We start from the raw sequence: 15402 nt of genomic DNA, 5'->3' as shown, positions 1-15402 counted from the left end.
CATCCCTGGGGGGCAGAGCCAGGCGCTGCCAGGGGCATCCCGCCGTGGCAAAAACCCCAGCCCCATTCCTCCGAGCGGTGCCTGTGCACGGAAAGCTGGGGGGGGGGGGGGGGGGGGGGGGGGAATGCTTTTGGGTGGGAGGGTGCCTGGAGCCACCCAGAAAGTGCTGGGACCCCCACTAACTGGGTTGTTTTTTTTTTTTGGAAGGGGAGATGCGGCAGGATGCAGCAGAGCCTCCAGGCTTCGCCTGGGACAGGGAGCAGTGGGAAAGGGGGTGTTGCAGGAGGGCGAGATGCCAAATTGCAACAGGCTGGCAGCGCCCTGAGCACAGCAGCAGCACAGCTGGGACACCCCCTTTCCAGCACACAGCCTGCTGAGGTACTGGTGACCCCCCCCCCCCCTCAGCAAGACTTGGTGGCACAGAGTCAGCACGTCCCCTGCCACGAATGCCATGGCAGAGGAGTTGATGGCAAGGATGGCATCTCCCAGCCCACCACTGCCGGAGTCATTGTGGCCTAAATGAAGAAAAGCTTAACGAAGCAGCATTTCGCAGTCACACGATGCTGTAACAACCCTCTGGCTGCAGCAGGAGCTGCCGCCTGTGCACGGTGCTGCTCACGCTGTTTGGGTTACAGCCACAGCCCCGGGGCAGGAGGCAGGACCAGGACCGTTCATGGGACAGGCACTAGGGCTCGGTGCTGGTCCGGTCACAGCTGCTGCTGGCACCACTCTGGGCCCCTAGGACACGATGGCCACGTGTGGTGGGAGAAGCATCCCAGGCCCCGGGTGGCTGCTGCTCCCCCCAGGCTGTAGCATGGTTGTTAGTCCCAGTATAGGAAGAATAAAGATTTATTTCTTTTTTTCCAGTGGGTGTTCCCTGGCCTCCTCTGGAGTCCAAGAGCAGCTCCAGCCCTGGTGAGCTCGGGCTGCTCAGGCTGTGCCAGGCTCCTGCTCACTGTCTTGGTGGGAGGACGTGGGATGGGGGGGGGGGGGGTGTGTCCTCCAAAACTCAAGCTGGAAGAGCTCAGGCCAGCCTGGCAAAGCCCATGGGCTGAAGGATTTTTTTTTGAGTGCCAGGTGCCTTTGGGAGCAGAAGTAGAGTCTCCCCATCCCCTCCACTGCCAGCAGCCACAACCATCCTCTCTTAGCCCCCCCACTAGCCATGGGAAGGGGAGACCTTGAGCTTGGGGCCCAACAGAAGGCTTTTGTCAGAGCAAGGGGGCCCCAGCACCCTCATTCCTGCAGCTTTATCCATCTACAGACCAGAGTCTGGCTCTGAACCACAGCCAGGGTGCTCAGCCCCCTGCCCATATCACCTGCAGGTGTCCAGATGTGTCCCCCCCCCCCACATCCCAATCCCAAACATACCCCCTGCAAGGCAGCACCAGTCCCTGGCTGAGTCTGGGGAGATGAGGCAGGGATGCAGCGCCCAAGGAAGACAGAGATGCTCCAAGCCCTTTGCCTCCAGACCAGCATGGTACCCTCTGGGCCAGGACTCAGCCACAAGCATCTCCCCTCCACAGGGATGCTCCGCTCCACGCCAGCCCAGGGCACAATGCTGCATTCCAGCCGCTTCGCCATCTCCTGCCAAGACCCACAAGCGCCTCTCCACTGGCAGTTTCAGCGCTTTATTGCCTGGCAGTCCTGCTACAGCACCCCGCTGTCCTCCCCGTGGCTATGGCCGCAGGGGCTGGATGTGCTCCCTTGCCCCCAGCACGGCACCGCAGTGTCCCCGGGAGCTGGTGGCTGCAGGAGCTGCAGCAGTCCAAGAACTGGCACTTAAGGAATCCTGGCTGGGGCCACAGGCTGCTCCTCCATGCCGGGTACAGGGAGGGGGCAGGCAGCCGGGCATGGCTGTGGTCCGGTCCCACGGGACTGGCAGCGTGGGTCACTTGGTTTCGGTCAGCTTTTAAAAAACGTGGTTCTAAAACGCCACCGGTTCTGGGTTCTGACCAGACGCTCTCAGCTTTGTTTCTCTTAAGAAAAACCCTAAACCCAAACCCTTTCTTCCCTTTTTATGAGCAGTTTTCGATTTTGGCCAGAAATTGCTGCGCCCACCACTCCTCCAGGTCGATGGGAACAAAGTCTGAAAGAGAGGGGAGAGCGTAGCAGAGCACGTGGAGCAGGGAGCAGCGCTCCGGGTGCTCCCCCTGAGCCACACCATTTGCCACTGGAAAAAATAAATAAATAAATGACACCCCAAAATTTCCCCCACCCCTCTGTGCTGTCCCCAAAAGGCTAGGCTGGGTTTACAAGGAACTTCTCTTCTTGGGGACGTCTTGGCTGCTGCAGGAGCCCCCTGACTGCGTTCACAGCCCTTACTCCAGCTGCCAGAGAAGCGTGTTGTCCCCATCCCCGCTGCACTCCGGCTTGGTCCTGGGTGGCCCCAGGAGAGGGAGGTCTCCATGGTGAGACTTGGGGGGGCTCCTCTCTGAACCCACCTTGGTGCCTGGAGAAGGCATGATTTCCAGAAGAGTCATCAGCCATCAGAGTCATCAGAAGGGTCATCCTGCTTGCTTGGGCTCCTCCGGTGGGACACAGTGGGATAGCCCCACCACAGTACCGGGGGCCAGCTGCCCCCCAGTACCCCCCAAGCAGCCTCAGCACCAGCAGGACAGACCCAACCCAGCACTGGGATAATCATCCTTCTCCCATCGCAGCCCCGCTCAGGTGCCCAGCTGAGCCCACACCAGCTCATTGCACCCATGAGCCTGACGCACCCCTGAGTGTCCCGACTGCTTCCCACTTACTTTTCAGTCCGGGGTTGGGGGTTTTCTCTACGTACTGCACGGGGCCGCAGGCGCTCTCCCCGCTCCGGCTGCCATCCAGCTGCTGCTCTACCTGCTGCCAGGCTGGGGGGGTGTGTGGGGGGGGGAAACAGGCAGTTTTGGGATGGGGATCCCCAGCCCAGGAGAGGAGCAAAGGAGGGCAGGTACCCAGGCTGGGGACCCCAGCCCTGCCGCCGAGGTCCCCAGCACGATGCAGTCGCCTCAGGAGGGACCCCACATGCTCCAGCTCCCCCTGGGCTCCGGGATGGGATGGTGAGCAGGTGGCTGCCCCCAGGGACCCTCTGCCCCCACCTTCATAGATGAAGCGGACGTTCTCCTCGTGGGCCAGCGTGTAGCACTCCTCGGTGGCCGAGACCTGCTGCGGCAGCACCTGCGGCCTCTTGCCGTTCACTCTGTTGAAGACGAGTTTCTGGGCTGGGCTGTCGGGGGAAGCCAAGGGGAGGTGAGGGGGGGGCCAGGCAGCTCTTCCCACCATGGTCTGGAACAAGAAGAGGGGCCATCCAGCTGCCCCGGGTTGCCCCACGGCAAGTACGCTCGGCTACAGCGCCCAGCTCTGTCCCCAAGGGAGGGGACTGAAGGGGACCCAGCCCCCTGGGAAAGCGGGGGGATCTTGTGCAGAGAGGGGTGCGAGCGAGGGGGGCTCCCCAGGGACAAGCAGGCACCACCCATCTCCCACCCATCCTCCAGCCCCGGCACCAAGTGCAGTCCCTAAAATAAAAGAAATCTGCCACCAAAATTGCTGAAATGTCAGGAAAAGGGAAGCGAAATCCAGTGAGGCACTGGGAATGCACCATCCTGCTGTTCCCCACAGAGCAAGCACCCCGGTTTGCTGGAGCAGCCCCAGCACGTCCCCAAGGTGCCCCAGGAATGGGACGAAACCCTCTGCCAACTGGGAGCAGGTCAGGCTTCCCGAGGGCAGGACGCTGAAACCAGCCCCAGCCTGGAACCAGTCAAAAACCGGGCAAATGAAGAAGAAAAGGTTTGGGATGAGAGTTACGGGCACTTCCAGTGCAAAACTTCAGTATTTTGGTTTTTCTGCCCAGTTCGGGGCAGGACGCGTCTGCAACGGCCACGTTTCTCACAGGACAAAGTCTAAGGGGCCTCTGGAGCGCACATGGGTTACGGCGTGCAGGGCAGGCGGGACGGAGAACAGGCAGCTCCTGCTGGGGGGGGGGGGAGGGGGGGGGGGGCAGGGTGATGCCCCCCCCAAAGCCCCACAGAGCCGGAGGGCAGCACCCCTGCAGGCAGGGCAGCAGCCGGGAGCGTGTCCCCCCCAGCCCGCCTGAAGGAGGGTACGTGTAGTAGCATCCTCAGAGGTTAATTAGTGAAAGGTGCCAGGGAGGAGGGGAGCTGTAGGATTGGGGGGGGGGGGGGGGGGGGGGGGGGTCGAGGGGGGGCTTTTTCTCATCCATTCCCTAAGGCTGGGGGAAACGGGTAGAGCAGTGCGTGCCCCACAGTGCCAGCCCCACAGCAGAGCTGCCAGGCTGGGGCTTGGCCCCACATCTCCAGCTTCTCCTAAGGAGAAGCAGCCATCACCCCTCCAGCAGCTTAACACCCCCCCACCCCCCCACCAGCCCAACAGTCATTTTTACCAGAAGTTGGGAGTTTCACCCAAAGCTATCCTCCTCCCCCCCCCATCCCTCTGGGGACACAGGGCATCCTCCGAACCCCCCCCGCCGTGGGCCACCACGCTCTCCAGGATCCCACGGCTGCAGCCGGGACCTGCCCCCCCCCGGGACCAGGCGGTTCCCCACCGGTCCCGGCGCGGTGCAGCCAGCGGGGTTTGTGCAACCGGTCCCCCCCCCCCCCGGGGCTGGCGGAGGGGGTTGCACAACCCCGGCCCAGCCTGGCCCCGGCTCTGCTCCGACACCCCCGCACCGGCAGCGTCTGCGGGCAGCAGCCCCCCGGGCACCGGGACAGACCCCCCCGCCTTGCCCGTCTCCCCGCACCCCGGGCACCGCGATGTCCCCCTGCCCGCCCCCCCGGGGAAGGCAGCACCCCCGGGTACCGGTACAGCCCCCCCCTTGCCTGTCTCCCCGGACCTTCGGCACCGGGACACACACACCCCCCCCACACACACACCCCCCGGTTCCCCAGAGCGGGCAGCGCAATGGGACACCCCCCGCTCGCCTCCCCGCACCCCGGGACACCCCCCGCCCGTCCCCCCCGGGCCGGCAGCCCGCCGCTGCCTGCACTTTGCCCGCTCCACCGGCCACAGCTCCCGTTCCCCCAAGCTTGTCGGCAGCAGCCTCCGCCCGAAACGCCCCGGGGGGGGGGGGGGGGGGGGCGACACACGACAAACTCCGGCGGTCCTCCCCCCCGACGAGGGACGGCCCGCGCCACGAGCGTACCGTCCCGCTGGGACGCGGGGCGGGCACTGCCAGCGCCGCCACCCCTCGCACGTCCCGCCATGCGGGCACCGAGCGGTGACTCTCCCCCCCCCCCCCCCCCCCCCCTCCTCCCTCCCTCCCTCCCTCCCCTCCCCTCCCTCCCGGTGCCACCCCCCCCCTTCCGCGGCCCCTCCCCCGTCGGCGCGGCCCGGCCGCCCCGGTAACCTTTCCCCAAGGTCACGGCGGTCGCCGCGGGGCTCACTCACCTGGCGGGGGGCCAGGCGCCGGGCTGCAGCCGGCCCCGCAGCTCGCCCAGTTTGCTGCTCTCCACCGCCTGCTGCGTCGGACCTGCGGGCGGCGGGGGGGGGGGATGTCAGAACGGAGCGGGACGGGGCCCACGCACACCCCCCCCCCGCCCGGTCCCGTCCCCTCCCGTGTGTGTGTCCCCCCCCCCCCCTCCCCGGCCCGGTACCTGTGCGGCGCTGCGTGGCCAGCTTGCTGGGGCCCCGCGTCAGCGTGTACATCCTGCGGCGCCAGCCGCCGTCCCCTTTTCCCCCCCCCCCCACGGCGGCGGCGGCACCGGGCCCCGCGCCCCGCACCGGCCCCGCCGCCCCCGCCCGAGTGCGGCGCGTGCCCCGCGCCGGGCCTTTAACGGGCCGGGCCGGGCCGGGCGCCGCGACACGCCCCCCCCGCGCTTAAAGGGACCGCGCGGGGCAGCGTGGGGGGGCGTGAGAGGAGCGGAGGGGGGGGAGGATGGGGGGGTGCGAGGGGGACGCGCGGGGCACATCGGGGACAGACGTAGGGGGACACGTGGGACACGGGCGAGGCGTGTAAGGAGCACACATGGGACGTGGGGACACACAGGGGACACGCACGGGACACATGGGGGAACACAGGGGACATAGGGGGCACACGTGGGAGGTGGGGGGACACGGAGGGGAGACCTCCGGGACACATCAGGGGCAGACGTGGGAGGTGTGGGGGGACACATGGGGCACATGCGGGGCACACATGGAATGTGGTGACACGCACAGGACACCTAGGGGGAGGGACCACATGGGTTGTGGGGACACACGGGGGACACAAGGGGAACACATGGGACGTGACACACACAGGGGACATGCAGAGGACACACAGCAGGAACATGAGGGATGTGGGGACACTGATGGGACACACACAGGGGACAACGGGGGCACACGTGGGAGGTGGGGACACACAGGGGACACATGCAGGACATGTCAGTGGCACATGTGGGAGGTGGGAGAGACACATGGGACACACGTGCGGCATGTAAGGAGCACACATGGGATGTGGGGACACACAGGGGACACATAGGGGAAACACATGAGATGTGAGGACACACAGGGACACATGCAGGAGTCATTGGGGACACACATGGGAGGTGGGGGGACACACATGGGACATGCATGGGACACATAGGGATGTGGGGACATACAGGGGACGTGCACGGGAGACACAGGGAGAACCCATGGGACATGCATGGAACAGATAGGGGGAACCCATGGGACATGGGGACACACATGGAGCACATAAGGGGCACACATGGTGTGGGGGAACACATGGACATGGGGACACATATGGGGTACATAGAGGGTACATGTGGGAGACATGGGACACACGGGACACAGGGTGCACAGAGGGACGTGGGGACACACATGGGTCAAGTAGGAGAGAGGGCACAGGAGACACGTGGGACACAAGATGGCAGAGGCATGAAGGGGACACGGGAGTCACAGGGAACACAGAGGGGACATTCGGTAGACAGGGAAAACTGGAGCCACAGGACACACAGGGGACACGTAGGAGTCACTCCTGGGACACACAGGACCCAGGCAGGGGACAGTGAGGGGGTGCAGGGGCATGGGCTGAGGTGCCACCACCGTGGGGACAGCACTGTGACGAGCCCGGTGTGCCCCGAGCCATGCACCCCGTGACCACCTGGGAGCCATGGGCCACCCAGCAGCGTGTCCCAGCCATCGCCGTGACCTTTGGAGCGGGGAAGTCATGCTGAGGTCTCCCCACGTGCAGCCCCGGGACAGGACCCTGAGCTGGTCCCCAGCCACCCCCCAGCATCGCCCGTGGCTGGGTGCCACCCAGGGGTTTGGGGACAGGCTGTGTGACAAACCCACCGGGGTCATCGGGGCTGCTCCAGCCTTGCTCTGGGGACACCGAAGCCACCCCACGTGGGTGACCTTGGCCTTTCCGCCGCATCGCAGGAGGGTGCCTGGCCCCCCCGGGAGAGCACCCCAGAGAGCAGGGCCCGATCCTGCAGAGCGTCAGGCACCCGTGGGTGGCTCGTGGGAGGGCACCCAGCCGCCGTCAGCCCCCATGCGACTCCCCCAACCCTACAGAGCCTTCTTCACCATGCTTAGATACGACTGTGACCCAGGGGGATGCCACCACCGGCTTGTCACCTGCCCTGTCACCCAGGGGGGTCGTGCCTCAGTTTCCCTATCGGAGAGACACCGGACACTCCCGTTTTCCCGGGGTGTCCACGCGGGGCATTGACCTGGCGCTGCCGGGGCCGGTGGGAATGGGGTGGGGAGGGCCCGTGGGGTGGGGAGAGGGGCAGCACCCACCGCCCCGCGCCACCCTGGGGGTCCGGTCCCCGGCCGCGGTGGCGGGTGCGGAACCCGAGTACCGACGGGGCAAAGGCTCACCCAGCGGCGCCGCTGGTGTAGTGGTATCATGCAAGATTCCCATTCTTGCGACCCGGGTTCGATTCCCGGGCGGCGCAAAACTCTTTTAATTCCTGGGTGGTTGGTTTTTTTTTTTTTTGTTTGTTTTTTTTTTTCCTTCTTATTTTCCCGTGACCACCCGTGGGAGGTGCCACCCGCCGCGCTTGGGGGCGGGTCCCCGTGGAGGCGGCTGGGATTTGTAGTGTCCCCCCTTCCCCCTTCCCGCTCTCGTGGCCACCGCCCGCCGCCCAGCCATGCAAGCGCCGGCGGCGGCGGAGCGCAACAAGGGCCCGATCCTGGAGGTGCTGCGGGAGTACGCGGGGCCCGGCGGCCAGGCGGCACCCGGCGCCCTGCGGGTGCTGGAGGTGGGAGCGGGCGCGGGGCTTCACGCCGCCCACTTCGCCCGGGCGCTGCCCCACACCCGCTGGCAGCCCTCAGACATCGACCCCCGGGCGCTGCGCAGGTGAGCGGGGGGGCACGGGGTGGGGGGGAGCCGGGGGGGCGCAGCCTGCAGAACCCCCCCCCCCCGCCCCACGGACCCACGGCCCGGGCTCCCCACTTCGGTCCTTATTTTTAACCAGGAAGGACCCGATATCCCGCGCTCAGTTGGCCCAGGCGCCCCTCCTGGATGCTTTATTTTTGTCCAGGAAAACTCCAGTATTTATTTCTCGGAGGGCCCAAGCTCCCCACCTCCGTACTTTATTTTTTTTTTTTCCAGAAAAGACTCAAGATTCAACTCTCAGATGACCCAGGCTCCCCAAGTCGATGCTTTATTATTTATTTTATTTTTTTTTCCAGTATCCAACTCCCAAACCGCTCCCCAGCTCAGTACTTTTTTTTTTTTTCCCAGAAAAGCCCCAATATTCGGCTCTTCACCAGCCCCCCCCCCCCCCAGCTATGGACCGAGTCCTGCCCGCAAAGCACCTCACCATGCGGTGGTGGTCACCTTCCTCTTATCCACTGTGATGGTCCGTGGTGATGCCAGGCCTGACGCCCAGCTCACCGGGACACCCCGGTGGCTCCCACCCGCGCGGTGGGTGGCTGGCACCCCGCTCCCGGCATTCCACCACCCCGTTTAATTTGCCCTGGGCCAGCGCGCGTGGGTCTGGCCGCGGCCAAATGCCCATTCCAGGCATCGCGGCGGAGGGCTCGGTTGCCATTCAGGAAACCAAAATAAACATATCACTGCAGCGTGGGGAGGAATTCCTCTCCCCCCCCCCCCCCCGAAAAAAAAATATAAAACTCTCAGGGAGGTGGTGAAATGGGCACCTGTCTTGGGGGGGTGGGGGGGCAGCCGCTGTCCCCTTCTCCGGCAGCAGTTCCCAGCCCTGGTTAAAAATAATCCCCAGGCTGGGGCTGGGAAGCTGCGGTTCCCTGCTCCGAGGCATCGGGAGCTGAGTCCTGGCTGGCAAATGTGCTGAAAAAGGTATAAATTGCAGCAAAATCACAGGGGGGGGTGTGTGCAGGGGTGCTGGTGGTGTGCAGGCAGCCCGGCTGTGGGTGCAGGCAGGGTGCAGGCAGGGTGCAGGCAGCCCGGGTGTGGGTGCAGGCAGGGTGCAGGCAGGGTGCAGGCAGCCCGGGTGTGGGTGCAGGCAGCGCTGCAGGCAGCCCAGGCGTTTGGGTGCAGGCAGCCAGGGGTGCAGGCAGCGCGTAGGCAGCCCGAGCACGTGGGTGCAGGCAGCGCGCAGGCAGCTGGGAGGGCAGCGTGCTCCGGCTGCCCTGCTGAGAGGCAACGGGGAACTGGGATTTTTTTTTTTAGGTGCTGGGGTCTCTCGGTCCATGTGCTGGGGGCTCTCTGGCTGCTGGGGGCTCTCTGGCTGCTGGGGGTTGTCCGGCTGCCCCCCCAGCAGCCCCGTCACCCTTTGGCCTGTTGCAAAGCTCGGTGATACCAGACCCCTTGCCCTGTGCTGAGTGCCCCCCCCCCCCAGGCTGTGTTGCAAGCATAACCTTATATTAGACATCAGAGACTCCACCTGGGATTTGCTGCTGGCAACCAGCACGGGCAGGTTTCGGGTCTGCCTGCAGTGGGTGCTGGGGGAGGGGCTGGGGGGGGGGAGGTGACCATGCCCCGGTTGGGGTTGACGTGGGGTTTGGTGCCCGCAGCATCGCTGCCTACGCGGAGGCCATGCGGGTGCCTAACATGCTGCCCCCCATCCTGCTGGACGTCTCGCAGGGCTGGGAGACGTGGGGGGGCACCCAGCCCGCCACCCTTGACCTCCTCATCAGCATCAACATGATGCACATCACCGAGCTGCGGTGCACTGAGGTGAGCTGGGGCCATGCCAGCCCTCGCCACGTCCCTGTCCCCTGGTCTGGGGGTCCCAGAGCCGAGGAGGAGGCTCCCGGGGGGGACCTCAGCTCTCTGAGCTGGTCCCCACCTCTCTCTTTGCCCAGGGCCTGTTCAAGGGTGCTGGGGTGCTGCTGAAGCCCGGAGGAGTGCTCTTCACCTACGGGGTGGGTGCTGCTCAGCATCCTCCTGGGGGATGCAGTGGGGGGGGCAGAGGGGAGGGAAGCTCCAGGCATGGCTTGTGGGGGGAGGGGGCTGGGAAGGGAGGGGACTTGGATCTGGGGGGGCTCAGCCTTTCGGGGCACATCTGAGCCCTGGATGGGGTGGCTTTGGCTGTTCGCACCCAGGACGGGAGGGTTCCTGTCCTCCCTCTCCCCACCCCGGGCAGGGTGTGGGGGGGCCTGCAGTGGGTGACGGAACCCATGGTGGGTGATGGGACCCGCGGTCGCTATCAGGGGCCATGTCCCTTCGCGCTTGGCTTCTGTGGGTGGTGGGGACAGCAGCCCATGAGCTGGGGAGGTCCGGGGGGCACAAACACGATGGCCGGTGCCTGCAGCCCCATCTTCGTGTCCCGGCAGCCCTACGCCATCGATGGCCAGATCAGCCCCCAGAGCAACGTGGACTTTGACCGCAGCCTGAGGCAGAGGTAGGAGAGGGGGGCTGGGGGCCCAGGGCTCCTGGTGGCCCGTCCTGCCCGTGCTGCCTGTCCTGCCTGCAGCCAGCAGGAGCTCCCTCCCAGCGTGGTCCTTCAAGATGAGACCTAAAGCAGCTCCCAGGGGGAGCCCCCTCGATCTGGGGGTACCCCTGGGAGGTGGGGGTGCTTTGGTGGGCGAGGGGGCGAGCTGTCCGTCCGTCTGACCCTCGCCTCCTTCCCCGGCAGCAACCCCGCCTGGGGCCTTCGGGACACGGCGCTGCTGCGGCAGCTGGCCGAGGCCAACGGGCTGTGCCTGGAGAGGATGGTAGGTGCTGGGGGGTCCGTGGGGGAGGGGGATAGTTCCCGCACCGCTGGGGACCTCCCCTGACCCCCGGCTCTGTGCTTGCAGGTGGACATGCCGGCCAACAACAAGAGTCTCATCTTCCGCAAGCAGTGACCTGCCCCACGGCACCTCCCGGCACGGCCGCCCCCCCCGCGTTGATGCCTCCTGGAGGGGTCACACCATCCCCGCTGGCGCTGGGCTTGGCTGGGGAGCTGGGGGGGGGGGGGGGTCTGTCTCCCCCAGCCCCCTTGGGGCTCCCTTTGCAATGGGGTGTCTCAGTGTGGCCCAGAGAAGCCACCACAGCTGCCATGGGGGGCACAGGTCGGCGGAGGGGGCACAGCACCCCCGGGCACGGGGGACATTCCTTGCTTGGTGCTGGTTTCCCTGGAGGACAGCGTGCAAAAGGTTGGGGGGACCCATTCCCCTCTTCCCCTCACCCTGGGACTGTGCTTCTGCCCGCTAATAAACTTTGGGGCCTTGCCCCCCCACCCACAGCAGCTCCCTGATACTTTCAGAACTGAGGCTTGGGGGGGGGGGACACATTCCCTTTTGCCCCCCCACACTGTCAGTGGGGAGTCAGATCCCACACCAGGAGCACCTGGGGGTGCTACACTGGGCTTCTTGGTGGGGTGGGAAGGCTTTTTGGGGGGGGAGGGAGGGCAGGGGGTGGTCCTGGCAGACCTCCCACCCCTCTGCAACCCAACCCGGTCCTTTATTGCTGCTGGCTGGGCTGGGGGGGTACACGGTGATGGGGGGGGACATGCAGCAGATAAATTACAGGGAGGTGGTAGCTGGGCACGGGGCTGGGGGGGAGCTACCTGATGGTGGTAACCCCTAGATACAAGCACTGGTGTGGGGACCCCCCCGTGATGGGTCTGCAGCCCCCCCTGCCGTCAGCACGTCCCGGCTCTCCCCTAGTCCTGGAAGCGGTTCAGGAGGTCGCAGGTTTTCTTCTCCATCAGCTCGTAGATCTTCTTCACCCGCTTGTCGTTGGCCGCCCGGACGTAGCTGCCGGGGTCCAGCGTGGCCATGCCGTCGTGCACCTCGCCCATGATGATGAGGGGCCCGTCCTCCGCCGTCATGTTGGGGCAGGGGCAGCTCCAGTCCATGTCGGTCAAGGTCACCTCCAGGTACTTGATGTTGAAGAACTTGAGGCCCATCTTCTCGTCCTTGAGGACGTCCTCGAGGGCGAAGCGGGCGATGCCGGAGTCCTGGTCTTCCACGATCTCCATCAGCCGGCCCACAATGGCGAAGTCGCTACGGCAGAGGCTCAGCACCATCTTGCTCTTTAGGCGGCAGGCCTTGCACTGCAGGCTCTTGGGGAAGGGGCAGACGTCCTCGCAGGTCTCCTTGCTCTCGAAGTTGTTGGTGTTGCCCTCGCAGCCGCCGTAGACGAAGGAGTGGCACTGCTTGAGGAGGTGGTTGTAGGCCCAGCGGGGCTCCCAGTTCTGGCAGGGCCCCTGCACCATGGGCAGCAGGCAGGTGGGGCGGGCGCTGCCCAGGCAGGCGGCCCGGCACTCCTCGTAGGTCTCGAAATGGTTCCTGTTGGCCCCGCAGCCCCCGTAGCGGAAGGTGAGGCAGGAGCCCTGCTTGGCGTCGAAGTGCCAGCGCACCTCCAGGGCCTCGCACCGCCGCCGGTCCGGCTCCTTCAGGCACTCGGCGCTGGGGAAGGGCTGGGGGCTGCCGGCCCGCGGGGTGCCCCCCGGCTCCCTCCTGACCACCGACAGCGGGAAGTCGGCGCGCAGCAGCCCGGCGGCGTTACGGGCCGTGCAGGTGTAGATGCCGGCGTCCTCGTGGCGGGCGTTGTAGATGACCAGCTGGCCGATGTTGGTGACCACCACGTTGCCGTACATCTGGTCCGGCCGCATGATGAAGTTCTCCTCCCGCTCGCTCTGCTTCTCCCAGGTGATGTCGGGCCGGGGGCGGCCGCTGACGTCGCAGCGGAAGCTGACGGTGCCGCCGGCCCGCACCGACTGGTGGAAGGGGTTGCTGTAGAGCGCGGGGGGCACCGGCACCTCGGGGCCGGCCCCCGGCGTGGGGCGCGCCGTCGTCTCCTGGGGCACGGGGCTGGTGTCGGGCCAGGTGAAGATGTGCTTGCAGGGGACGGTGGTGAGGCGGGTGCCGCGCAGGCAGGCCTCGGCGTCCATGTAGCACTTGTTGTAGTAGGTGAGGCCGTCGGAGGCGCAGGTGAAGTTGGGCTCCTTCTCGCAGCGGTCCTTGCACTTGCAGACGGGCTGCCCGTCCCAGATGTCGCAGTCGGAGCCCTGCTGGGCGCACACGAAGCTCTCGCAGGAGGCGGCCGGTGCCAGCGCCAGCGCCGGGAGGCTGCCGTCGGCGAAGCGGGCGGCCACGCAGCTCCGCAGCCCGCACACGTTGGTGCAGCACTTCTCGAAGCCTTCGCAGTCCTGGCCGTGGGGTGGGAGGGGGAGAGGGAATTGCAGGGGGACGCGGAGGTCAGCGCCGTGCCGTGGCCGTGGGTGCTGCCCCGTGATTTCGGGTGGGCGTGTGTCCCCCGCGCATCCCTCTGCACCCCCAGCATCGCTGGGCTCGGGGTAAGAGCATGCCAGAATGGCTGCGCTGGCCCCAGCCCACCCTCAGCCCCCCGCCCCACTCCCCCAGGCTGGGTTAGGGGTGCGCTGCAGTGATGATGGCCCCTTCTTCCCCAGCAGACAGTGTCTCGCCCCTCTCAGCTTTCGCTGGCTGAGGGGAGGCAGAACTCGTTACACAGATGAATTGTGAAGTAGTCACTCCCCCTGAATCCAGGTAGCCCTAACTGGGTAGAGGTGGCCATGCCCCTGCTCACCGCTGTGGAGCCCAGAGCCAGGGCTATCCGGAACGAGCAACCCAGTCCGTGGGTGGGCTCCTACCCTCAGGGAAAACAGGGAGGGGGGGCAGGGGAGGCTGTCCACTGCCCAATGGGGGTCCCTGTCCCAGTGCACCCATTCCCCTCATTCCCAGCTCCTCGGCTGGGTGGGAGCATCCTGGGGTGGGGTGTCCTGGCCATGGGTCATGGCCTGAGGGGGTGACATGGGGGGCAACAAGCAGCTTCTTTGCTTGCTGGGGGGGGATGGGGAGCAACCCCGGGGCACCCCTCGTGCCAGCCGGCAGCAGGGACTTGGGGAAGTTGCAGCCGGACTCAGGGATGAAGTTGCAGTTTAACCGGCTGCACCAGGCTGGGACCCGCACCCCAAAGCATCTCCCTTGGGGACCTGGGGATGTGTGTGTCCCCCCCCAGCCCCGTTGTCGTTCCCCCCCCCCAGCCCCTGCTCACCTGGTCAGCCTGGCACTCCCGCTCGCAGGTGCTCTGGGCGTCCACCCACAGGTTGGGGTTCAGCTGGTTGGGGCAGACCCCCAAGTGCTGCGTCCTGCCCGGCTGCAGGCTCAGCCCGGCCGCCGCCGCCAGCAAAGGCAGGAGGAGCGGGACGCCCAGGGGGGCACGTTGCCCCCCACCCGCTCCCCGGCCCCGGCCTGGCCGGCCGAAATTCCCATGAGGAGGCATCTGGCCAGCCCACGCCACCGGCCTGGCTCACTGGCGAGGGCTGGGGATAAATCACATTCAGGATGGAGGGGACGAGGGAGAAGGCGGGCGGGCGGGGGGGACAAAGAGGAGGAGGAGGAGGAGGAGAGGACCAAACCTCTGCCCTTCAGCACGCCCAGCGCCTGCTGGCCTGGCGGCGATGCTGCCCGTCACCTCCATCCATCGCCGCCGCCGCTGCCGGGCTCTTGGGGTGCAGGGGACACGGTGGCAGCGGTGTCCTGGGCGAGAAGGGGCTCAGCGCATCGCCGGCTGCGGCGAGCGGGGCGAGTGGGGTGGAAGGGGAGGACGGGAAGGTTGTAATCTGAATCCCCTCCCTTCCCACTGATGTTTCTGGGTGTTTGGAATGGGAAAGGCGCTGACCTCAGCCTCTAACCCCGGCGAGCCCAGCGATCGGCTGGGCAAACACGGGGGGGAGATCAAAGGCAGAATGCGGAAAGTCTCCAAAGAGGGAGAGTGAAAGGAGGAGGGGGGGAGGACAGACACAAAAAAACCTGCCCGGCCCACGGAGCTGAATTCCTGCAGGATGAGAAAACAGCCAGAGCCTGTTGTCCACTCGGAGAGGGCCACCGGCGGGGAGACACGGCGAGCCCATCCTGCGGGGCTGCCCTGGGAGCCCCTCGCCCCACTGCCTGGCACCCACCGGGCAAAGGCAGCCCAGGACCAGGGTGCCAGCACCTGGCACCTGCCAGCACGTGTCCACCCTGCTCATCCCTGCGTCATCCCACAAGTGCCACCCGGTGATGCCCGGCACGGGACCCTGGGTGCCCACCCAGTCCCCCCGG

The 15402-nt window shown here is 66.3% G+C and overlaps 3 protein-coding genes and 1 non-coding gene across 7 annotated transcripts; 2 read left to right on the top strand and 2 right to left on the bottom strand.

The window, feature by feature from the left end:
• Positions 1 to 838: 838 nt before the first annotated feature.
• On the bottom strand, positions 839 to 5707 carry MCRIP2 (MAPK regulated corepressor interacting protein 2). 3 transcript variants are annotated; one of them, XM_074158394.1, is made up of 5 exons: positions 5592 to 5707; positions 5386 to 5467; positions 3081 to 3208; positions 2751 to 2852; positions 839 to 2086 (listed from the first exon to the last, which is right to left on the bottom strand). In XM_074158394.1, exons 1-5 carry the CDS (start codon positions 5641 to 5643, stop codon positions 2016 to 2018), a joined length of 435 nt encoding a protein of 144 aa, XP_074014495.1. In that variant the 5' UTR covers positions 5644 to 5707; the 3' UTR covers positions 839 to 2015. The 3 variants fall into 3 exon arrangements, with proteins under 3 accessions (XP_074014495.1, XP_074014494.1, XP_074014496.1); XM_074158393.1 differs by having other exon boundaries at positions 839 to 2449; positions 5592 to 5646; XM_074158395.1 differs by lacking the exons at positions 3081 to 3208; positions 5386 to 5467 and having other exon boundaries at positions 5592 to 5643.
• A 2099-nt stretch (positions 5708 to 7806) lies between these two features.
• On the top strand, positions 7807 to 7877 carry TRNAG-CCC (transfer RNA glycine (anticodon CCC)). Its single transcript has one exon. It is a non-coding gene; the product is annotated as a tRNA-Gly (tRNA).
• A 165-nt stretch (positions 7878 to 8042) lies between these two features.
• METTL26 (methyltransferase like 26) lies at positions 8043 to 11577 on the top strand. Of its 2 annotated transcripts, none has more exons than XM_074158665.1 (6): positions 8043 to 8281; positions 9922 to 10084; positions 10213 to 10272; positions 10684 to 10751; positions 10986 to 11064; positions 11149 to 11577. In XM_074158665.1, exons 1-6 carry the CDS (start codon positions 8073 to 8075, stop codon positions 11194 to 11196), a joined length of 627 nt encoding a protein of 208 aa, XP_074014766.1. In that variant the 5' UTR covers positions 8043 to 8072; the 3' UTR covers positions 11197 to 11577. The 2 variants fall into 2 exon arrangements, with proteins under 2 accessions (XP_074014766.1, XP_074014764.1); XM_074158663.1 differs by having other exon boundaries at positions 8073 to 8281; positions 10177 to 10272; positions 11149 to 11573.
• A 419-nt stretch (positions 11578 to 11996) lies between these two features.
• WFIKKN1 (WAP, follistatin/kazal, immunoglobulin, kunitz and netrin domain containing 1) lies at positions 11997 to 14779 on the bottom strand. Its single transcript, XM_074158677.1, is given in 3 exon segments — positions 11997 to 13487; positions 14354 to 14621; positions 14718 to 14779. Coding segments are annotated over 3 exon segments (1821 nt in total).
• Between the last annotated feature and the right edge of the window lie 623 nt (positions 14780 to 15402).

The sequence above is a fragment of the Numenius arquata genome, chromosome 14, assembly GCF_964106895.1.
Source record: "Numenius arquata chromosome 14, bNumArq3.hap1.1, whole genome shotgun sequence".
NCBI classification, from domain to species: Eukaryota; Metazoa; Chordata; class Aves; order Charadriiformes; family Scolopacidae; genus Numenius; species Numenius arquata.
This window is presented reverse-complemented; position numbering and strand designations above follow the sequence as displayed.

Bases quoted from the DNA above. Each gene is read 5' to 3' on its own strand.
- MCRIP2 (XM_074158393.1), bottom strand. From the start codon at position 5,643: ATGTACACGCTGACGCGGGGCCCCAGCAAGCTGGCCACGCAGCGCCGC. The intron at 5,468-5,591 runs GTACCGGGCCGG...CGCCGCCCGCAG, and splicing joins GGCCACGCAGCGCCGCACAG to GTCCGACGCAGCAGGCGGTG. The intron at 2,853-3,080 runs GTGGGGGCAGAG...ACACCCCCCCAG, and splicing joins CGTCCGCTTCATCTATGAAG to CCTGGCAGCAGGTAGAGCAG.
- METTL26 (XM_074158663.1), top strand. From the start codon at position 8,073: ATGCAAGCGCCGGCGGCGGCGGAGCGCAACAAGGGCCCGATCCTGGAG. The intron at 8,282-9,921 runs GTGAGCGGGGGG...TGGTGCCCGCAG, and splicing joins GACCCCCGGGCGCTGCGCAG to CATCGCTGCCTACGCGGAGG. The intron at 10,752-10,985 runs GTAGGAGAGGGG...CTTCCCCGGCAG, and splicing joins GACCGCAGCCTGAGGCAGAG to CAACCCCGCCTGGGGCCTTC.